This window comes from Symphalangus syndactylus, chromosome 17 (genome assembly GCF_028878055.3).
Source record: "Symphalangus syndactylus isolate Jambi chromosome 17, NHGRI_mSymSyn1-v2.1_pri, whole genome shotgun sequence".
Taxonomy (NCBI): Eukaryota; Metazoa; Chordata; class Mammalia; order Primates; family Hylobatidae; genus Symphalangus; species Symphalangus syndactylus.
The window spans coordinates 57,943,511-57,968,029 of record NC_072439.2 but is presented as its reverse complement, the minus strand read 5'-3'; the positions used below and the strand labels follow the sequence as shown (position 1 = coordinate 57,968,029).

At 37.9% G+C, this 24,519-nt stretch overlaps 1 protein-coding gene across 1 annotated transcript in view; it reads right to left on the bottom strand.

The window, feature by feature from the left end:
- GMPS (guanine monophosphate synthase) overlaps nt 1-24,519 on the bottom strand; it is a 62,125-nt gene that overhangs the window by 6,774 nt on the left and 30,832 nt on the right. The window contains exons 4-12 of the mRNA XM_063620288.1: nt 21,590-21,687; nt 19,278-19,381; nt 18,472-18,665; nt 18,078-18,243; nt 14,789-14,940; nt 13,137-13,310; nt 10,000-10,105; nt 7,042-7,157; nt 3,417-3,542 (exon numbers count right to left, since the gene is read on the bottom strand). Of these exons, the coding sequence (XP_063476358.1) occupies nt 3,417-3,542; nt 7,042-7,157; nt 10,000-10,105; nt 13,137-13,310; nt 14,789-14,940; nt 18,078-18,243; nt 18,472-18,665; nt 19,278-19,381; nt 21,590-21,687 (1,236 nt within the window). The remainder of the gene's footprint in view (nt 1-3,416; nt 3,543-7,041; nt 7,158-9,999; nt 10,106-13,136; nt 13,311-14,788; nt 14,941-18,077; nt 18,244-18,471; nt 18,666-19,277; nt 19,382-21,589; nt 21,688-24,519) is intronic.

Below are 24,519 nucleotides of genomic sequence, written 5' to 3'. Positions count from 1 at the left end.
ATATCTTATGCATGGTGACACTATTAACAGATTTTTAGAAATTTGAATCAAAGTATATACTAAATGCTTCTTTAATGGTATAAATAAATTCCAAATTAAAATCCCATATTAAACTACCTGAAACCCATCCCAAACTACCTGAATCAGTTAAGACATACATAAAGTATCACGGTAATATCAAAAAAAAATAAAATAAAATTATGAAAAATGTGGCAGACAAGATCTGCCCATGTTTTTTGAGTGGATAAAGAATTCTTAAGTGGGAGACAAAAACAATTCATAAATATTTACTTATCAACATGTTTAAGTATCAGCTTAAAAGTTAATTTTAAAATAATTAAATAAAACTGATAATTTATTCTCTTTTCCTGTGTCCTGTTTAATCCAAGTAATTTGCTTTTTTTATGAAAAGCAATTTTAAAAAGTAACAGATTAGAGAAGTACCTAATGCCCAGAGTGGCAGGTACTAAGAATGTGAAAATTCAACACGTGAATGCTAACGTGATAGCATCTGTAAAAGTGTAAAATGGACTGGGTACGGTAGCTCATGCCTGTAATCCTAGCACTTTGGGAGGCCGAGGCGGGTGGACTGCCTGAGCTCAGGAGTTCGAGACCAACCTGGGCAACGTGGTGAAACCCCGTCTCTACTAAAATACAAAAAATTATCCAGGTATGGCGGCGTGTACCTGTAACCCCAGCTACTCAGGAGGCTGAAACAGGAGAATCGCTTGAACCTGGGAGGCAGAGGTTGCCGTGAGGTGAGATCAAGCCACTGCGCTCCAGCCTGGGCGACAGAGCAAGACTCCATCTCAAAAAAAAAAAAAAAAAAAAAAAAAAAAAAAAGTGTAAAATGCACATGCACAGAAAATGATCCTACATAAATACATGGATAACTGATGGGATGCTTATAATAATAAAAAACTGAGAACAGTTTAAATGCCCATTGGTTAGAAGAATAGTTAAATAAATGATGGTATGCATAGAATATGAGGGAACAGTTAAGAACAATCTACTTGGAAAGGCACAGAAAGGTAAGTTCATGATGTTCAGTTGAAAGAAAAAAGTTGACAATGTGTACCCCAAATCCCCTCTTTTATTTTCTTTTTAAAGTGTTTCTGGAAAGACACATACAAAACTTAACTGGAGAGTAGAAATACAAAGAATTTTTTTAATGTATTTTCATTTTTTACAAATACGGTTTACTTTGGTATTTAGAAAATAAAACCCATTGTTATACTAACCATGAACCATCATTTTTACCTGGGCTTGCAAGGGTCTAAGCTTCAAAGGGTAAGAGACTAAAGTCAGTTATCCAATAACAAAAGAAAATTTTATTTTGGTGGGAAAAGCAGTAAAGCCTCAATAAGTTTCATTTTCAAGAAAGAAATCACTCATTCATCAAATTATCTCAAATATCTATTTTTTGTAACACTTCTCTAAAAAGAAGAGTGGGGAACTATTTCAACTCCCTTTGTAGCAGCAGTTAGCATACAGACGTGGAAGTTCTCTATAACAAATCTACTTAAAACTGAGAAACTTTTAAGAATTAAATAACCTGTCCACAATTCTATTTTTATATATTAGGGTAATACTGCCTGTAAGTATCATTGCAAATTTCAAAATAAATTTATATATGAATGAGATAATCCATAAACCACTGAAAGAAAGTATCAATAACTCCAAGTAAGGTTATTTCAATAGTGATTTTAAAACAACATAAGCAGCTTACAACATTTGGCCTTTAAAAAGAAGGCAAGAGTTCCTTAACCCAATAGCTGGCTCTATCACTTTCATGAAATAAAATATTTTAGTTTACTTTAAAAATTACAATTTTTTTTTTTTTTTAAGATGGAGTTTCACTCTTGTTGCCCAGGATGGAGTGCAATGGCGCAATCTTGGCCCACCGCAACCTCCACCTCCTGGGTTCAAGCAATTCTCCTGCCTCAGCCTCCCGAGTAGCTGGGATTACAGGCATGCACCACCACACCCGCTAATTAGTAGAGATGGGGTTTCTGCATGTTGGTCGGGCTGGTCTTGAACTCCCGACCTCAGGTGATCCGCCCGCCTCGGCCTCCCAAAGTGCTGGGATTACAGGCATGAACCACTGCGCCTGGCAACAATCAATTTTTATCTTGTTTTATTTACAGGCCGAACTGCATGAATTCAGAGCAAAGGGGAATTTAAACTGACAGATTCATATATTTAGAAAAAATGCTTATTAGGTTTTAGATGAATAATCTCTAAAACAGTAGAATTTCTTTCTACACATAATTTTACTGTAAGAGGACATTATAAACACATTAACCCAATAATTGGCACTTATACCATTTTTGAGTTGAACTACTGACACCTCTTCTAGTTTCCATTTAACCACAAACTTGAAATAAAATAACCATCCTCTTCCCTACCCTCCCACACTTTTGTTCCCCAAAAATTCATTTGAGGATCATATAAAGAAGGCCGGGCACAGTGTCTCACACTTCCAATCCTAACACTTTGGGAGGCCAAAGTGAAGGATCACTTGAGGCCAGAATTTCAAAGCCAGCCTGAGCAATGCAGGGAGACCCTATCTCTACAAAAAAATTTAAAAATTAGCCAGGCATGATGGTGCATGCCTGTAGTCCCAGCTACTTGGGAAGCTGAAGTAGTAGGGTCACTTGAACCCAGGAATTCAGGGCTACAGTATGCCATGATCACATCACTGCACTCCAGCCTGGGCGACAGGGCAAGACCCCGTATCCAGAAAAAAGAGGAGAAATTAACATACTATCTTATTAGTTATTAGTCATTTTGCAAGTAGCATTTTATAATTGAGAACTATATTATTCTCACGTTCTTTTACAACTAGAAAGGCAGAATAAACACAAAAAACATCAGTAGAACATGTTCCCTAGTACAGGGAATACACAAGCTGAGAACAACACCTAAATGGTGTAACTTATTCATCTGGAGGCCGCCCTGCAGTTAAAGACTTCTAAAACCACAGTATATTTTACACCTAGAAGGATAAATAACCTCTTGATCCCTGCCCTACGAGGCAGAAGTAAGCATGCCAACCCTAGAGGAAAGGGTTGCTTTCAATATTTACCTTTGGTTAGAGTTCATAGATGTTCCAAAACTACAAAATCTCAGCCTGACTATTTAGTTCCTGTAACTATTCACTCCCTAAACATTCTATAAAAAATTACCTTCTTATTTCTCTAAACTTGGTATATATACTTACATATTTCATTTCCCTAAGTAATCCTTATTTCAATATTAGTAGAAAGAGTGCTTGAACCCGGGAGGCGGAGGTTGCAATGAGCCGAGATCACACCACTGCACTCCAGCCTGGGCAACAGAGCAAGACTCCGTCTCAAAAAAAAAAAAAAAAAAAAAAAAAGTGTATCACTGGTGAATGAATTCACACAACTCACCTGCACACCTACAGTTTTAATTGGCAGCAAGAAGGCATTCAGTGAATGCAGACTGGTAATTTGCATCAGCTTCTCCTGATCCTCTTCTGTTGTGCAGGCTTTGACTCTCTGTAATAGGGTATGTGGCTGAGAAAAAGCAAACAGATATTTTTTCAGTTTTAAGAAATAAGGTATTCACTCTTTTATTATCTACTACTATCTTATGTATTTTACTGGTTTTTAGCAGTGGATTGTATCTGGTATCTCCTTGAGTTGTGTGTGCTATGCACTATGCCAGAAATTCACACCTGAGGGCTAGGACTATGAAGAAGTCTTAGGATAAGAAATGCAGATTATATTTACATACATTCAGGCTTTAGTACCCTGTCACCGGCAAGTGATACACCTTATCGGAGTCAAATATTATCTCTAATGCTTTTTGCCAAAAACTCAGTTCTGAAATTAATATAGCTCTAGCCATTTCTTTTTTTCATTTACCTGGTACATGTTTTTCCATTCTTTAATTTTCACTCCTACTATCCCTAGATACTAGTAATGCCTGTTGTGAATAGACTATACTTTTCATATTTACTATTCTATACTAAGCAGATTTTAGTTTTCAATCTAGTTTGTCTGTGTCTTAACTAGGGATGTTAGTCCTTTTAATTAATTATAGGTTATTAATATAGTTGAATTTCATTCTACAATCTTTTTCTGTAATTATCTATTTATCCCATTTTTTACTCTCACTCCTTTCTTGCTGTCTTTTGAACTGGTGATTTCTCCCAGCTCATTTATTTCCTCTTTACCGGTTTTGAAGTTAAATCCTCTATTTCTATTCTTGCAGTAGTTGCCCTTAAGTGTTAACAAGGATACTTAAAACATAATCTTCTGTCCTTCTGGCAAATAACACAGACATCTTTGAATTCCTTAGCATCAAATCAATCCCTTTGTGGCTTACATGTTACTTCAGCTAAACATTGTTACATATTTTCTAATAAACAAGAACAAGTAGATATCATTTTTACCTCTACTCTCGATTTTATAATTATTTTTATCATTTTATACAGTCCATGTTTGTTTCAGTTTTATTCATTTACCATTTTCTTTGCTTAGCATTCCTTCTTGGATCTCACGACTTTCTCCTGGCATCCTGCTGCTTCTCCTCAAGTCAGTTCTTTAAAACAATGGTTCTCAGCCGGGTGCAGTGGCTCATGCCTGTAATCCCAGAACTTTGGGAGGCCGAGGAGGGTGGATCGCCTGAGGTCGGGAGTTTGAGACTAGCCTGACCAACATGGAGAAACCCCGTCTCTACTAAAAACACAAAATTAGCCAGGCATGATGGCACATGCCTGTAATCCCAGCTACTCAGGAGGCTGAGGCAGGAGAATTGCTTAAACCTGGGAGGCGGAGGTTGCAGTGAGCGAAGATCGTGCCATTGCACTCCAGCCTGGGCAACAAGAGCAAAACTCCATCTCAAAAAAAAAAAAAAAAAATGGTTCTCAACCCTAACTGCAAAAATTACTTGGGATGCCCAGGTCCCATCTCAGACCAATTAAATTCTAGGGCTATATGTCAAGAATAGTATACTTCAAAAGCTTCCCCAGATGATTCTAACATACAGCCAGGGTTGAAAATCATTGCCTTTAGTTTCTTAAGTAAGGGACTGTTGGTAGTAAATTATATTTAATCTCGAAATAACTTTATTTTGCCCTTGTTTTTAAAAGACAGTTTAGCTGTTCACTACAGTTAATTATTTTCTCTTGGTATTTTGAAGTCTTGCCTTTACTGTTTCAGTATAATTTCCTGGGTAGGTAACTGATCTGTTCTCTGCAGCTGCTCTGTCTTTGGCAGTCTTTAATTTCTCTAAGATGTGCTTACTAGGTGTCAAATTCTTTCCCTTTATTCTGGCTTGAGATGTGTTACGTTTTCTGAATCTGAGACATCATGTCTTTTACCAGTGTGGAGGAATTAATACATTTTTATCTATTATTTCCTTCTGGATATATGTTAGCACTTGCCTTATCCTTCTATGTTAACTTTTTCTACCCATATTTTATGATGATTTGTCCTAATTTCTGGATAATCTCTAAACAACTTTCTTTTAGTTCGTTAATTCTCTTTCAGCTGTTTTTCAGTTATTATTTTCATTCTCAGAACTTAGATTATTTTCAAATCTGCCCAGTTATTTTTAGTAGTCTCTTATACATTATTCTTATTATGAATAGCTTATTTCTATTTATTTTACATATTGCTTGTTAATTCCAGTAAAGTCTTGAAGGTCTTGTTCTGACAGTTTTTTCCTTTCTCATTCATGGTGCCATACTTCTATACGTGATTTGTATTTTTTATTATAACCTCATATTTGTTGGAAATCTATCTATGAGAATCCTTTGGGACCTAGGTGAAGATATTCTAAAGAGAATCTGCGCCGGGCGCGGTGGCTCACGCTTGTAATCCCAGCACTTTGGGAGGCCGAGGCGGGCGGATCACAAGGTCAGGAGATCAAGACCATGGTGAAACCCCGTCTCTACCAAAAATGCAAAAAAAAATTAGCCGGGTGTGGTGGCGGGTGCCTGTAGTCCCAGCTACTCGGAGAGGCTGAGGCAGGAGAATGGCGTGAACCCGGGAGGCGGAGCTTGCAGTGAGCCGAGATCGCGCCACTGCACTCCAGCCTGGGTGACAGAGCAAGACTCCGTCTCAAAAAAAAAAAAAAGAGGCCGGGCGCGGTGGCTCACGCTTGTAATCCCAGCACTTTGGGAGGCCGAGGCGGGCGGATCACGAGGTCAGGAGATCGAGACCACGGTGAAACCCCGTCTCTACCAAAAATACAAAAAAAAAAATTAGCCGGGCGTGGTGGCGGGCGCCTGTAGTCCCAGCTACTCGGAGAGGCTGAGGCAGGAGAATGGCGTGAACCCGGGAGGCGGAGCTTGCAGTGAGCCGAGATCGCGCCACTGCACTCCAGCCTGGGTGACAGAGCAAGACTCCGTCTCAAAAAAAAAAAAAAAAGAGAATCTGCATTTTTCCTTGCCTAACTCCCATAAGCACTACCAACCCAGATCCATTTTAAAATTCTTACGTCGCAATTTTCAGACCACACACATCACATAAATTAAAACCCCAAATCTTTAGAATAAAGTAGACTGGCGAATTTTTCCATTCATCTTCAATTTGGAGCTAAAGGATTGCATAATGTGAAGATATCTGATCCAATCTCTGGCCCTTCTTGGACCCAGTCTCATACTCAGACACCTGTACATGAATGAAATTGTTAAAACCCAAATCCTAGACCACAAAGGATTAGTAGCTGTCCTCAGAGGAGCAGACAGCTTTGGTTTCTTGAAATGAGGCTCCCAATAAATTCCTGACCCAAAGGATTTCCCTTACTTTCTTGAAATACACATAAAAGAGTGCTTTAAAATACTTTATCTGACATTTTTAGAGACTCAGTATATCCAATCTTGTCTGGCTGGAAAGAAAAATGTGCATATAAGAGTATCTGTGGAATACTTTCTCCACAGTCATTTCAAAGGTTATATTACACCAAATTTTCAAATAATAAAACCCTCAAAAATTCATTATAAATGCTGGTATATAATAAGAATCCATTCAATTTTTTGTAATGATTAGCTGTATCAAATATTACCTTTTTAACACTTGCAGAAAAATCAGCTACTATTTTCAAAATATTGTTGGTTTCAGGAAAGTCCTTACAAATATAAGGTTCTTCAGCACATACTACTCTGATTGCCAGGCCAGGACCTAAAGGTAAGAGTAACAATAGTATTTAACATTAATGTTATGTTTCTAATATAAAAATCTAATATAAAAATGCCACTATTTTCAAAATATAAAACCTTTCCAAAATTCAAATCCATCTGCCCATCATAAGTATCCAAATGTAGCTATTAGTTTCCCATTCAATTCAGCATTTTTTAGAATGCTTCAACATTCTAAAAATGTTGTAACATTTAGAATGCTGCAACATTTAAGTTATGCATAATTTTTAGTCTGCATAACTTTTTGGCATATTAATCTCTGTCCCTAAGTTTCTTCATCTATAAAACAGGATAATACTATCATAGTTTCCATTGTGAGGCTCAAATAAGACAGTATGTTTAATTCTCTCCCTATCATTCCTATCTCCCTTTTTTTAAGAGATAGAGTCTTGCTCTGTCACCAAGGCTGGAGTGCAGTGGTGCAATTATTGCTCACTGCAGCCTCAAATTCCTGAGCTCAAGCAGTCTTCCCACCTCAGCCTCCTAAATAGCTTGGATTACAAGCACAGCAGCCATGCCTGGCTAATTTTTTCAGTAAAGATAGGGGTTTCACTATGCTGTTCAGGCTGGTCTTGAACTACAGAAGCTCGGCTTCTGGAAATGCTGGAATTACAGGCATGAGACACTGACTGCACTTGGCCTATCCTATTTTTATAGTCCATGTATTAAGTATCACAAAATTATCCAGTAAATATTTTTAGTTTATAACATATATGCCCATCTATTCAAAGTTTTTAATAAGGGAATTTTCCAACATATACATAAAGAGGACAGTATAATTAACCACCTTACTCATCATCCAGCTTCAACTATCAATCTAATTTTAGGAATGGTATTATACTGTTAAAATATATACATAATCTAATAAATAATGTGAGTTTTTAATACCAAAAAATGTGAACTAGTATTTCTATTTTATTTTATTTTGACAGACTCTCATTCTGTCACCCAGGCTGGAGGGCTGTGGCACGATCTCAGCTAACTGCAACTTCCACGTCCCGGGTTCAAGAGATTCTCCTGCCTTACCCTCCCCTAGCAGCCACCAGTGTGCCTAGTACAGGCATGCACCACCATGCCCAGCTAATTTTTTGTATTTTTAGTAGAGATTGGGTTTCACCGCATTGGCCAGGCTGGTCTGGAACTCCTGACCTCAAGTGATCTGCCCGCCTAGGCCTCCCAAAGTGCTGGAATTACAGGCATGAGCCACTGCACCCGACCTCTGTTTTACCAAATACTTGAAAGTTGGTAAAAACACAAGGTGTGCATAGATCTATGGAAAACTGGATCCTGCTGCTTTACTACAACAGAAAAGGCATCACTTGAGATGTCTGGTTATAGGCAAAACCTCAGCTATGTCCAATTAATTCCCTAGTCCACTCTTTACCTTTAGAATAAACAGCATATTTAAGATAGTTTTTAAAGCAGCAAAACCATTTTTGCCAATGAAATCTTACATAATAGAAAAATCAACATACAAAATAGATTTTTAAAACATCAAGTGAGTCTAGATGAAATAATGACCAAGGACATAGAACACTTGGCTTCCCTCCATTACATTCACAGATGATTCTTGTCTTTTCTTTTTTTTTTTAAGATGGAATCGTGCTGTGTTGCCCAGGTTGGAGTGCTGTGGTGTAATCTCGGCTCACTGCAACCTCTCCCTCCCAGATTCAAGCAATTCTCCTGCCTCAGCCTCCCAAGTAGCTAGAATTACAGGCACCTGCCACCACACCTGGCTAATTTTTCTATTTTTAGTAGACTCAGGGTTACAGGCATGAGCCACCACGCCGGTCCACAGACCATTCTTTGCCAGCATGCAGGTTAGGGACTAAAGATCTCAATCTGATCACTAGATTTGAGAACAAGTGCTAATCACCACGTAGGTTATAAATTTGTAAAGCTGTTTATGGAGCCAATATGATCGTTAAGAGTATAAACTCTGAGATAAAAATTATTGGGGATATAATTCTGGCTCCACTCCTTTCAATCTGTGTAACTTTTGGCAAATTAGTCACTGTCCCTGAGTTTCTTCATCTGTAAAACAGGATAATACTAGTTTCCATTGTGAAGATTAAATAATACAATAAAATGTATTTAGCAGAGTGCCTAGCACATAAAGTACTTAAGAAATGTTGGCTATTATTATGCTTTTCAATTCAATTAGGTCATTCTCCCAAATCATCCCCTAATCACTATTACAGTGAGCTAGACCCTGAGGTACAGACTTGCCCAACCTCTCAAGAACTAGTAACAAAAACAGGTTAAGACTTGCAGTCCTAACTTTAAACAAGTATCACCTCTAATTTTTTTCTATATGACAGCAAATGAAGTATTATTTGTTCAGGAATTAGTTACATTGTGCCAAGAATTCTCTGCACAGAATAAGTGGTTCATCCATTCAAACAAGTCAGACACAGGACAAGGATTTTAAAGAGCTAAGTTTAAATCCTCACATCTTCCATGGAATGCAGTATGGTATGGTAAAAATAATATAACAAATCCTAGCTCTACTACTAGGACTGTGTGGCAATATTATTAAACTATCTTTATGTCTTGGTTTTCTCATCTGATGGCAACATCAGACGCCAGACTCCCAAGGATAATGTAACACTTAAATGCAGATACAATGGAAAATGAGTATTTAATAAAATGAAGTAAATACAGTAGATACTCAAAAGATTTCAATTATTCCCTAACCATCCTTTCCTTTCTCTCATGTTACATATTCCCTGAGATGACAGATTATTTCAGAATTGTCTGAATTGATTTTTCTTCAACATGAAGGTCTAAAGATGAATCAAACAAAATTCAATTCTAATTTTTACCTGGAAATGGATGCCTGGAAACTAACTCTTCTGGAAGTCCAAGTTCTCTGCCCAAAATTCTCACTTCATCTTTATGAAAATCTTTCAGAGGTTCTATTACTTTTCCCTACAGGGAGGAAAGAAGCCAACCAATATAAACTAGTAACCAAGATGACATGGAAAACAAAGCGTAATAAATTATTGGCTTTTCCTGTTACCACTTTTCTTAGACTAACAGATTATTATTAAAAATGCATCTTTTAAAGTATTTGCTCCTAAGTGCCTATAAGGAATTAGATGAATATTTTAGTGGTATTATTTCTCTTCGAAGTACATTTTAAACATAAACTTTTTAAATATAAATAAATCAGGGTAAACCAATCCATCATCTCTGATCTAGTTCTCATTAGAATACAAAGCAACTAGAAAATATACTAGTGTTCCAAAATTATAATTCTCCAAATGTTATCATTGAGAAAATGAAAAGACAACTCACAGAACTAGAGAAAACATTTGCAAATCATATATCTGATAAAAGACTTGTAACCAGAATATATAAACAACATTTACAACCCAATAATAAAAAGATAAATAAGTCAATTAAAAAATAAGCAAAGCTAATGGATGCTAGGCCTAATACCTGGGTGATGAAATAATCTTTATAACAAACCCCTATGACACAAGTTTACTAAACCTATGTAACAAACCTACACTTACACCCTCAAACTTAAAATTTTTTTTTAAAAAAAAGGAGCAAAGGATACGAATAGACATTTCTCCAAGATACACAAATGGCCAATAAGCAAGAACATGAAAAACTGCTCAACATCATTAGCTAGTAGGGAAATGCAAATCAAAACGAAACACACCACTTCATACACACTAGGATGACTAACATTTTTATTTACTTTTTTTTTAAGACAGAGTCTCGCTCTGTCGCTCAGGCCGGAGTGCAGTGGCACAATCTTGGCTCATTGCAACCTCTGCCTCCCAGGTTCAAGCAATTCTCCTGCCTCAGCCTCCAGAGTAGCTGGGACTACAGGCATGCACCACCAAACCTGGCTAGTTTTTTTGTATTTTTAGTAGAGATAGGGTTTCACCATGTTGGCCAGACTGGTCTCAAATTCCTGGCTTCAAGTGATCCACCTGCCTCAGCCTCCCAGAGTGCTGGGATTACAGGCGTGAGCCACTGTGCTGGGCCAGATGACTAAAATTTTTAAAAATCAGATAATACAACCATAAAAAAATAGAAAATAACAAATTGTAAGCATTTGGAAAAACTGGAGTCATTATGTACTTTTGGTTAGATTGTAAAATGGTGCAATTGCTATGGACAAAAGCTTCCTCAAAAAAATTAAATAGAGAACTACCATATGATCCAGCAATCCCAATTCTGGGCATATATCCGAAAGATAAACAAAAATGGATAAGCAAAATGTGGTATATACATATAGTAGTACATTGCTCAGTCTGTTTTTTTGTTTGTTTGTTTTGAGACGGAGTTTTGCTCTTGTTGCCCAGGCTAGAGTGCAATGGCAGTCTTGGCTCATTGCAACCTCCACCTCCAGGGTTCAAGCGATTCTCCTGCCTCAGCCTCCCAAGGAACTGGCATTATAGATGCCCACCACCACGCCTGGCTAATTTTTGTATTCTTAGTAAAGACGGGGTTTCATCATGTTGAATAGGCTGGTCTCGAACTCCTGACCCCAAGTGATCCACCTGCCTCAGCCTCCCAAAGCACTAGGCATGAGCCACTGTGCCTGGCCCATTTTTCAGTCTTAAAAAAGAAGGAAATTCTGTCACATGCTACAACATGAATGAACCTTAAGGACATTACACTAAGTGAAATAAGCAAGTCACAAAAAGGCACTACTGTATGATTCCACCTATATGAGGTATTTATAGTGAAACACAGAAACAGAAAGCAGAATGGTGGTTACCAGAGGGTGGGGGCCAGAAAAAAGGAAGAGTTGTTTTTTAACGGGTATAGAGTTTGTTTTGCAAGATGAAAAGTTCTGAAGATCTGTTTTACAACAATGTGAATACACCTAATGCTACTGAACTGTATACTTAAAAATAGTTAAGATGAGGCTGGATGCAGTGGCTCACACCTGTAATCCCAGCACTTTGGGAGGCAGCGGCGGGCGGATCACCTGAGGTCAGGAGTTGAAGACCAGCCTGGCCAACATAGTGAAACCCCATCTCTACTAAAAATACAAAATTAGCCGGGCCTCGTGGCGCATGCCTGTAATCCCAGCTACTTGGGAGGCTGAGGCAGCAGAATCGCTTGAACCGGGAGGCAGAGGTTGCAGTGAGCAGAGGTCGCGTGACTGCTCTCCAGCCTGGGCAATAGAGTGAGACTCTGTCTCAAAAAAAAAAAAAGAAAAATCAGGGTTAAGATGGTAAACTTTGTTATGTGTTTTTTACAATAAGAAAAGAGATAACAACAAGTCTTGGTGAGGATGTGGAAAAATTTGAATCTCATAGATTGCTAGTGGGAATGTAAAATTGTATCGTCATTTTAAGTAATAGTTTGGTAATTCATCAAAATGTTAAACCTTAAGACCTGGCAATTCTACTCCCAGGTGTATACCAAAAGAAATAAAAACACATGTCCACAAAAACTTATGACCAATATTCATAGCAGCATTACTTATGACAGCCAAAAAGTGGAAATAACCCAAAAGCCTATCAGCTGATCAAAGGATAAATACAATGCATTATACCCATAAGATGGAATATTATCTGGCAATAAACAGGAATAAAGTTCTGATACATGCAGCAACATGGATGAACCTTGAAAACATTATGGTAAGTAAAAGAAGCCAGTCATAAAAGACCACATATTGTACAATTCCATTTATATAAAATGCCCAAAATAAGCAAATCTATAGAGACAGAAAATAAATTGCCTAGGGCTGGCAAGAAAGGAGGAAAGGAGGAGCTGGGGGGTAGGGGCAGGATGACAATGACAAGAACAGGTAGAACGAGGAGTGACTGCTAATGGGTATAAGGTTCCTTTTTAGGGTAATGAAAATGTTCTAAAATTAGATGTGGTGATGGTTGTGCAATTCTGTGAATGTTAAGAGGGAAGAGGAGGGAAGAATGGAAGACTTTCCATGTATCTACTTTATGAAAAAGTTCTCATAAACTTTTACCTCCTCTCTCAACTTTCTGATGAGCTCTGTGTCATTGTGATGGGTTTTGATGAGTTCAGCTTTGCCACTTGCAACAAGGGATGCACTTTCAATTAGATCAGGCCGTAAAGTACCTTGGGCAAGGAAAACCTCCTCTGGTTTCAAGTTCATTTCTCCAATTACTTCATTGGCAATCTATAATCAACAGAAATAAAACAGCCTTGTAAGAGATAACTTTGTTTTAAAGCAAAAGTTTATACTTTCAGCTAAATCTCTTGGAATCCTTTAGAAATACTGACCAGAAAATAAAATCCACCAACCCCCAAAATAAACTCCTTTATGAACATGTCCTTTAACATGATTCAAAAAGGTACATCAGGCCGAGCACAGTGGCTCACGCCCATAATCCCAGCACTTTGGGAGGCTGAGTGGGGTGGATCACTTGAGGCCAGGAGTTCGAGACCAGCCTGGCCAACATGATGAAACCCCGTCTCTACCAAATATACAAAATTAGTGGCCAGGCATGGTGGCTCACGCCTGTAATCCCAGCACTTTGGGAGGCAAGGCAGGCGGATCACGAGGTCAGGAGTTTGAGACCAGCCTGACCAACATGGTGAAACCCTGTCTCTACTAAAAATACAAAAATTAGCCGGGCATGGTGGCACACGCCTGTAATCCCAGCTACTCAGGAGGTTGAGGCAGGAGAATCACTTGAACCCTGGAGGCGAAGTTTGCAGTGAGCCAAGACTGCACCACTGCACTCCAGCCTGGGCAGCAGAGTGAGACTCTATCTCAAAAAAAAAAAAAAAAAAATTAGCTGGACATGGTGGTGCATGCCTGTAATCCTAGCTACTCGGGAGGCTGAGGCAGGAGAATCGCTTGAACCCAGCAGGCGAAAGCTGTAGAAAGCCAAGATCGCTCCATTGTACTCCAGCCTGGGTGACAAGAACAAAACTCCACCTCCAAAAAAAAAAAAAAAAAAAAAAACAAAGGTATGTGAACATTCCACTCAAGAGCTTGAAATTAGCCATTGAGATAACCAATGAATTAAAGTCTATGATCAGCTGAAGACATCTATTCTTAAAGAGTTAAAATAACAACCTGGCAATGTAAGCAAACATGTTTATTAAAACATAAAACAGTTGGCTGGGCGTGGTGGCTCACACCTGTAATCCCAGAAGTTCGGGAGGTTGAGGCGGGCGGATCATGAGGTCAGGAGATCAGGACCATCCTGGCCAACATGGTGAAACCCCCGTCTCTACTAAAAGTACAAAAATTAGCTGGGCATGATGGTGCACCCCTGTAGTCCCAGCTACTCAGGAGGCTGAGGCAGGAGAATCACTTGAACCCAGGAGGCAGAGGTTGCAGCGAGCTGAGATTGTGCCACTGCACTCCAGCCCAGCCTGGTGACACAGCGAGACTTTGTCTCAAAAACAAAACAAAACAAAACAAAACAAAAAACAAACAAAACAAACAAACAAAAAAAACAACAAAAAAAACATAAAACAGTTTCTACTGGTCAATATAATGACAATACACAATAAAACTCTCAGCCATGTAAGAAAAAGGATAAAATTAGCAAATTTGGTTATTTGATATAGTGACAAGGAAAAACAAATACTAAGATTCACATCAAAAATAGTATATGTTGAGGATATTAAAAACAAAGGTACCTTAACAAAAGTATCCCCAATGATTTTTCTTTTCTCTTCAGGACTTGTGGTCATATTTAACGTTTTGCTAATTCTTTTCCGTGGGGTTCTATCTTCATCTGATATTGGTAGGGTTGTTGTTCCATTGTAGAAAGAATGAGCAGCATTTATCACTGGAGGAAAGGGGAGAAGCGTTTTAAATTGGTATAACATGTTTTTTAATCAAAAATAACAAGTCAAAATACAGAAAGAAAAGCTATGTCTTTCCCAGGCTGAAGAGCAGTCCTTTGATCTCCCCTAAATTTGCCTACAAATTTCAATAAACTATTAATATTCAAGAATTATTGGCCGGGCCCGGTGGCTCATGCCTATAATCCCAGCACTTTGGGAGGCCAAGACAGGTGGATCACGAGGTCAGGAGATGAAGACCATCCTGGCTAACATGGTGAAATCCCATCTCTACTAAAAATACAAAAAATTAGCCGGGTGTGGTGGTGGGTACCTGTAGTCCCAGCTACTTGAGAGGCTGAGGCAGGAGAATGGTGTGAACCCGGAGGCGGAGCTTGCAGTGAGCAGAGATCATGCCACTGCACTCCAGCCTGGGCGACAGAGCGAGACTCTGTCTCAAAAAAAAGAAAAAAGAAAAAGAAAAAGAACTATCAATAAATCCTGAGTAAGAGAATTCAGATACAGGCACTCATTAAATTTTGTTTCTGTGAGAATCTCCTGGCATTTAGATCTAGGGCCATGGCATCACAAATTATGCTGATTAGGGCCGGCGTGGTGGCTCACACCTGCAATACCAACACTTTGGGAGGCCAAGTTGGGTGGATCACTTGAGGTCAGGAGTGTGAGACCAGCCTGGCCAAAATGGCAAAACCACATCTCTACTAAAAACACAAAAATTAGTGGGGCGTAGTGGCACATGTCTGTAATCCCAGCTACTCAGAGGCTGAGGCAAGAGAATTGCTTAAACCTGGGAGGCAGAGGTTGCAGTGAGCCGGGGTCGTGCCACCACATTCTGGCCTGGGCAACAGAACAAGACTCCATCTCAAAAAAAAAAAAAAAATTATGCTGATTGTTTTCCCTCTGTTCAGTGCTTCACCAGAGCAACAAGCAGAAGCCACAGCAAGCAGCTTAGCCCCAAAGAAGTCAAAAGCACTGGCTCCTGAACAGAATCAAAGTTGTTGGAATCACACACTAGTGTCTTGTAAAACTAATATTTATGAGAATACGTTTAACAATCCTGGGCTTTTTATTTAATGACAAGAAACTAAAAACTAAGATCTCTATTTGCTAATAAAACTTAGTTACTACAGGCCTTCACTGTAAGATGACAAGGCAGCTGGCTGTTTCACTGTGGAAAAGCCAGTGAATTTGTAGGTCTTTCCTGTACCTGGTCAACTACCCAGAGAAGACATATCTACTCTCCTGCCTATTGGCATTCTGGCAGTTGAACAGAGGAAGTGGTAGGAAGAGGGAATCACCATTCAGCATAGAGAATTTTACTTAATCCTGTTCTTAATGTAGAGTCTTACCTCCACCCTCAACTATGCCTGGTGTTAGTAGGCTCAAGTCCAGAACCTCATTTAGCCCCTCTAGAGAATACATCCACAGTGTTCTGATGGGGAAGGAGGGCGCAGTTTGCTCCTGTGCTAAGGAAAAGGATCTGCTTCTCAGATTTTTAACTAATCCCTGTTTTAGGCTAACCCAGAGACCAATGCCACCAAAAGAACCCAATGCTTCAAATTCCTGAGCCTCCCCAGAAGTCTACAGCACAAATCAGCTTGCTTTTTATTGGTTTCCTTCCCACCCCACTCCAAGGTTGTGAATCCCTCCATTCTGCTATGTCAGTTACCAGGGACAGATCCAAATTTTACAATTTGAAGTCCTCCTTCAAGAAACAGAATAACAAATAAGATACTAAAAATCGTAAGTTATACTGGGATGGCTAACAAGTACTTAACTATACACAGAAATAATTGAAAATCACATATATACCACTAAACCCATACTAAGCACATCCCCAGCTCATCTTTGTCTTAGCCTGATCTCAAAATGCCCACAGACATTCCAGCACCACCTAACAGAGAACAAGTTAGAGCTGAAAGAAAATAAACAACTACAAATTATCAAAATATCTTATTTGCAAATTTCACAAACACATATCACCATGTGAAGATACCATTGGGGACCTTCCCAGGATGTTGGAGAGACCCCCCCTTAGCTTAAACAGAGAAAATCCACCTCTACCCATCTGCTTTCCACTTTCCAACATTTTATTGAAACCATCTGTCTGCTATCATCTCCTCTATCCCACATCCTTATGGTATTACACTGTTTTATGCTTTTACTGTTATTTTAGAGAAGTTTCAAAGAAATAGACTCATGTTCACGTCATACGAGTCTTCATTTTATTCAGCCTTTTGGTATCAATTCCAATTAATTCAATAATATGTACAATAACGTGTATCATTAAACTACTGACCTCATTTCATTATAACTATCAATTGCACCTTGTTTTTAAAAAGTATAAAAGGTATCTACAAAAGTAAATGTTATTAAGGACTAAGAAGTTTACTAGTGGCCCTTTAAAAAAAAAAAAAAAAAGTATAGAATCTTTACCTCTCCCACAATAAGCTTTTCTGTTTGCAAAATAATCTGTATACCCATACCTGAGGAGGGACTGGGTAGCCTCTTGCATAACTATCATTAAATAGAGTGGGAAAAGATAATTTCTTTTTTTTTTTTGAGATGGAGTTTCACTCTTGTTGCTCAGGCTGGAGTGCAGTGGCATGATCTCTGCTCACTGCAGCCTCCACCTCCCAGGTTCAAGAGATTCTCCTGCCTCAGCCTTTCGAGTAGCTGGGATCACAGGCGCCCACCACCAAGCCTGGCGAATTTTTTGTATTTTTAGTAGAGACGGGGTTTCATCATGTTGGCGAGGCTGGTCTCAAACTCCTGACCTCAGGTGATCCACCCACCTTGATCTCCCTAAGTGCTGGGATTATAGGCATGAGCCACCGCGCCTGGCCAGGAAAAGATAATTTTAAAAGTGAATGACTAGAAGAGAACTGAACAGTAGCTGCAAACAGTTAACTTATCAATCTATGTATAAAATTAGCAGAATCAATAGTTTAAAAATTTATACTGAGACCTCTCTTACACCAGAGGTAATTGTAAAACTAAAAAACATTTTCAACCTTGAGCATACTGAGAAAACTGTAATTGTGCTCATTTAAACCATAAGACTAGATTTGATTAAATAAGTCCTAACATGTAAGTTAACTTTTCTGGGGTTCTTCAATACCTTTGACCTGAATTCCAAGCTTTTTGAGGGCCTCTTCAACAGACTGGCTTTCTCGTTTTCTCATAAAGCCATTATCAATGTGTACAGCAATGACTTGATCTTGGTTCAAAGCACGATTTAGCAAAGCTGTACAAACTGTTGAGTCTACACCACCACTGAGTAAAACCTACGGGGTAAAATGAAAAATCAAACTGAGCAAAACAAGCAAAAAGAAAATAAACACTATTAGCTTAAATCGCTACCTAAAAGTGCTATTTATATCAAAGATATGTATGGTAACTGGAAAAGCACTCTAAAACTGTAGAACATTTAAGGGCTGTGTTGAGGACTCTAGCTCCTGGATTCCAATATTATTGATATAAATTTGTAGACTTCTAGATAATAATTTGCTTACCAAAACTTTTGACGTGCCTACTCTCTCTTTGATCTCTCGAATGCACTCAAGTTCTCTGTTCTGCACGGTGAAGGTTCCACTGCACCCAGCTATATCATAAAGGAAATTCTTCAGTATTACTTTTCCATTTTCTGTAAGGCCAACTTCAGGGTGGAACTGTGCTCCATATAATTTTTTAGATTCATTTGCTATGCCTTTATAGAGAAAATAGTCACTAGTCACAAATTAAAATTTTTCGTGCTGAAAATACTCAAGCAATAACCACAATTAATTTCTCAGTCTCTGCCTCTATGGTTTAATTTTTTTTCTTCTTTTTTTGTTTGAGACAGGGTCTTGCTCTGTCACCCAGGCTGGAGTGCAGTGGCATGATCTCGGCTCACTGCAACCTCCACCTCCTGGGTTCAAGCAACTCTCATGCCTCAGGCTCCCAAGTAGCTGGCATTACACGTGTGTGCCACCATGCCCAGCTAATTTTTTGTATTTCTAGTAGAGATGGGGTTTCACTATGTTGGCCAGGTGGCCTCGAACTCCTGGCCTCAAGTGATCCACCTGCCTCAGCCTCCCAAAGTGCTAGGATCACAGGCATGAGCCACTGCTCCCAGCCAATTTTATTTGTCTGTTTTTTGTTTTTTGTTTTGTTTTGTTTTGAGACAGAGTCTCGCTCTGTCGCCCAGGCTGGAGTGCAGTGGCGCGATCTCGGCTCAGAAGAAAAAGGAAAAATCAAAGAGTACCTCATACAGAAGCATATGCTTACTCTTCAGATAAAGTTTTTTAAATGAACTGTGCAAAATTTTTAGAATTTTCACCTGCTACTATGTTTCCAGAACGTGCCACAACCTTGAATCCATCAGCTACTTTGTCTACACTATCTCCATGTGTAAGCAAAACAACTTCTTCCTTCTGAAGGCCCCTAAAGGTACAAAAAATAAAATACACAAATATCTTAATTAAAAACATGATTCATGGGTTCTTTTGTTTTAGAAACACAAGCTTGCCATACATGATTAGAAAAACAGAAAAAAAAAGTGACAATGGAATACTGCTAGAATTCAAATATTATGTCCATTACAAATAAAGCCAATAAAAAAAGTTAAACCTTAAAAAAGGCAATCCATAAAAATTGGAAAGAAACTAGAACAAATAAATATATGAAGTTGGTAGTATAACCAGACACACAGGAATAATTTCAAGAGATTACAGAACAATAATTTCAACATTATATATCTGTTGAGATTTATGTTAAGAACAGGTATTTCAAAGACCTTGGCACTTCATTTGGTAGTCTTATGTAAGTAGTAATAGGACTTAGTACTGAAACTGTTATCCTGTAACTATAAGTACAGTATAGATACAGGCATACTGTAGGTTAAAACAAATAATTAATATAATTGGCAATCAACATTTTCAGCTTAAGAGTAGAGAGATACAAAATCAAAAGAGTTAGGTAAAAACCCTATAATCTTTCATTTTAACTGGAAATAAGTATACACTAATGATTCTGTTTTCTAATTCTAAAAGACTAGGTACTGCCCAGCTGTTATCTGGAAGTCCTAGAAACAATTACAACCCAGTACCAATATGGACCTCTAGTGCCAAACAAATTAATGACACTTAGTTAAGAAAGTGTTACTTAAGAGGCTTAAGTAACATTAATCAAATGAAATGTGTACACTTTCTCTGGACCCTGATTCAAACAAATTAACCATAAAAATACACTGTTTATGTTATGGAAAATCTGACTAAGAACTCGATATTAAATAATATTAAGGAATGGCCAGGCGCGGTGGCTCATGCCTGTAATCCCAGCACTTTGGGAGGCCAAGGCAGATCACCTGAGATCGGGAGTTCAAGACCAGCCTGGCCAATATGGTGAAACTCCATCTCTACTAAAAATACAAAAAATTTCGCCTGTAATCCCAGCTACTCGGGAGACTGGGTGGGAGAATCACTTGAACCCGGGAGGTGGAGGTTGCAGTGAGCCAAGATTGCGCCACTGCACTCCAGCCTGGGCGTGCGACAGAGTAAGAGTCCGTCTCAAAAAAAAAAAAATTAAATTACATTACAAAATAAATAATAAATAATACTAAGGAATAAAAATGTAAATTAAAAATAAAGCAAGAAAATAAAGTATATTAATGCCAAAAAGATATTTTGGGGTTTGTTGTTGCCATCATTGTTTAGGAATAGTATAGGTTGTGATACAGTCCCAGAATTTTAGAACTAGAAAGACAGAAAAATGTCAAATCTTAACCAAATCTTTATGTTTACAGCTTCTTCTGGTATATCACATACAAGATTCCTAAAATGTTTCTCAAGAAGAGTCACATGAAATAAGGATGAATGTAAGTGTCAACACCTCTCCATTATGAAGCTGAACAAGCACTGGATTTCAAACTCATTTTGACAATGAGTAACTTCAGCTGAAAAAATTATTTTGAGCAACCTTGGCTTTTTTATTAATCTTCCTTTGAAAAATAATAATCTTTGGCATGGCGCGGTGGCTCACGCCTGTAATCCCAGCACTTTGGGAGGCCAAGGTGGACGGATCACGAGGTCTAGGAGTTCGAGACCAACCTGGCCAATATGGTGACACCCTGTCTCTACTAAAAATACAAAAATTAGCCAGGAGTGGTGGCTCACGCCTGTAGTCCCAGCTACACAGGAGGCTGAGGCAGAAGAAACGCTTGAACCCAGGAGGCGGACGTTGCAGTGAGCTGAGATGGTGCCACTGCATTCCAGCCCAGGTGGCAGAGGGAGACTCTGTCTCGAAAAAAAAAAAAAAAAGAAAAAGAAAAATAATAATCTTTAAAAACAGATCAAAGAGTGAAAAGGGAAAATACAAATGTTGGTATCACAACATACGATTCCAAGTACGGTTCCACAACTGCACAGGCATTTTCAAATTTCTTAAATACCTTCCTTATTCCCTATTAACATCACCACCATCCCATATTGTCTTGACACTCAACTGGAAGGCAAATATGACAATTACACTTGTGGTCACTACTATACCTTTAATTTTGTTTATGAATTATAGAATCTCCAATTGTTAAAAATAATAGTATCAACTTTAAATTAGTTAATTACTACTGTTCTTATTCATCTAAAAATGTAATACCTGAATAATGAACATGTATTATCCACACTAATGTTGAAAACTCCATCTTCTCTAACACTTTTTTTGTGCACAGTACCTCCAAATACCTTATTCATCATCTGGTCAAAGAAAAAAATTAATGTTAATAGAAATCAAAAGAAAAATACCCATTTTGTTATACTGATTTAATAATTTATATTATTTCTTTTCAGAATACCTGATATATCTGTATCCCCAAAATAAAAGGAGTTTAATAAATGTAGATCATTTGGTATTGTTATATATAACTATACAGTTATTAACAGGCATTGTTATAAAACAAAATTGGATTCAAAATTTGACCTGCGGTTAATTTGTGTTAAACACTGGCAGATTTTCCACTTAGTGTACTTTAATGAATTCATCTGCTTAAAAATAGAGATATCTTAATTACTTACATCTGAGTTTGATTTAAAAGCATTTTAAAAGGTATTCTGAGTTTAGAAAAAGATACAGCAGACAACAAGAACCTTGTACCAGAACAAGAATTAGACAATAAATTTTTCCAAGCTATTTAATCTTTGGCTCCAAAGGAACAGCCTGAAAGCCTGCTGAAGGCTGTGCTGTAGAGATGGGATAAGCAAGAAAATCTGGCCTTTCAGTTAAGCTCATCTATTCAAGTCCCATACACTTATAGACTGATTTCACATGGTCTCTTCAATTCAGCACCTCCTCTGTTAATCAGTCTTCTTTTCTTATTTATCATTTACATGCCCCAAACTTCCCACAATAGATAAATATACACAAGATTTTTGCAAACATTAAATCTGCAGTGATATAAACACTCCCACTCATCTTAGTGCATCTGTTCCACAACGGGTATCAGAAGATATCTGCCTTAACAATGTGTAATGCAGGCTGACCCAGCCCCTGACAGAAAATAAGACAGATGACTTAAATAAATGTGCATTCTTATAACTCAGAGTAGCATATTCTTCAAAACCATTAGCAAATTGTGCCCTCTACATTCTCCTTTTAGGCATTCACAATAAACTGTCCCACAATAAAGGTTTGAGCTCACTCCAGCAGTAAAGACACCTGCTAGCACTTTTTTAACACAGTATTTGTCAAACTAAAGACTCAGAAACAAAACTCTTTTCTGTAGCACATTAACTAACATGCAATTTAAGAAACATTGCTACAGTCTAATCAGTTCCCTTGACTCTAGTTTGTCCATCTTCCAGCAATATTCTGGAGACCTACCAATGTTAGCTACTACAATATAAAGATAATTGTGTTAGTCTATGATTAAATTCTTCATTAGCCCTCTAGCATCTACAGCAAGGGTTGGTAAACTTTCTTAAAGGGCCAGAGAAAAATATTAGCCTCTGCAGGCCCTACTGTGTCTGTAGCAACTATTCAGCTCTTGCCACTGTAGCTCAAAAGCATCCATAGACAATACTTACAAAGAAATGGGTGTTACTGTTGCAATAAAACCTTATTTATGGACACAGACTTGAATTTTATTTTCACACATCACCAAATATAATTCTTATTCAATTTCCCAATCATTTAACAATGTAAAAAATCATTCTTTGCTTGCAGGTCATGCAAAAACAGGTGGTAGGCCACATTTGGTCTATAGGCCATAGCTTACTGACACCTGGTCTACAGGATAAAATCCAAGTTCCTTATATTAATCACAAGACTTCCTTACTTGGCCCTTGTCTAATTTTTGGTTTCACCTTCCCCCTCATTTCCTACTCCAGTCCATTCAAACTAAAGTGATTATCAAAATAGACTATGTTCTCTCCTCCATGTCTTCAGGTCTCTTCACAGCGCAAGGGCCCTAGCAAAGTATGTGGCCAATATGGATTCCTGGATAAACCCCAAGATTCTAACTGCCTCAAAGAAACCCATAGAGTACTCCAGGCCCACCACCCAATCAGATCAGCTCCTCTTATCTTTCTGATATGTCAAAATTTTATAAGTTTTAGATTGGGAAGGGAGAAAGGGAAGGAAATTCTGCCCAATAAAAATAATTTGACAAAATCTTCTGGAAGTATATAAAGAAGCCAAGTGAAACCATAAAGAGTGAAGAGACGAGTCACAATCCAGAAGGTATCTGCAACATATATAGTTGGGAAAAGTTTAGTATCTAGAATATATAAAGGCTCCCACAACACAGTAACAAAGACAATTTAATATAAAAATGAACAAGTGTCTATAGTAAAGCAGACACAAATGGCAAATAAACATATGAATCTTATAATAACATGGAAAATTAACTTTAAGACTACAATGTGACCCCTATTTAATACCTTTGCAGATAAGAAAATACAAAAAAAAAAAATCTAATCATGTCAAGGGTTGGCAGGGATATAGAGCAGAAGATGTTTTTATATATTGCTGTGGGAACATAAATTGAGGGAAAAAAATATCATTTACCTAGAGAAGCTGAAAATGTACATTATGACCCAGCATTCCCACTGCCAGTTAACCTAGGGAAAATTTTGTGTATGTACAACACCAGAAAACAAGTACAAAAATATTCACGGCAATATTGTCTATAATAGAAAGAAACTAGAAAGCCAACATTATGAACACTGGAATGTAAAAGTAACATGCTATATTCAAACAAATTCAACAGTGAAAATGAATAATTTACAATAAAATGTACCAACATGAATGAATCTCCAAACCAAAGCTGAAAATAATACAGGTAGTATGATTTCACTTATATATAGGTCAATAGGCAAAACTAATATATTATTTAGGAATATAAACATATGTACAAAGCTGTAAAAAAAAAGAAAGGGAATGAATAACAAAATTCAGGAAAGTCGGTTACCTCTGATAGGAAGAGAAGAATGTGAATGGAGACATACAAAGAAAGTTTCAAAAGCTCTACCAATATTCTATTTTTTAGGCTGGGGGGTGTAAATCAGTAAGAGATATAAAGGAAGCAGTAT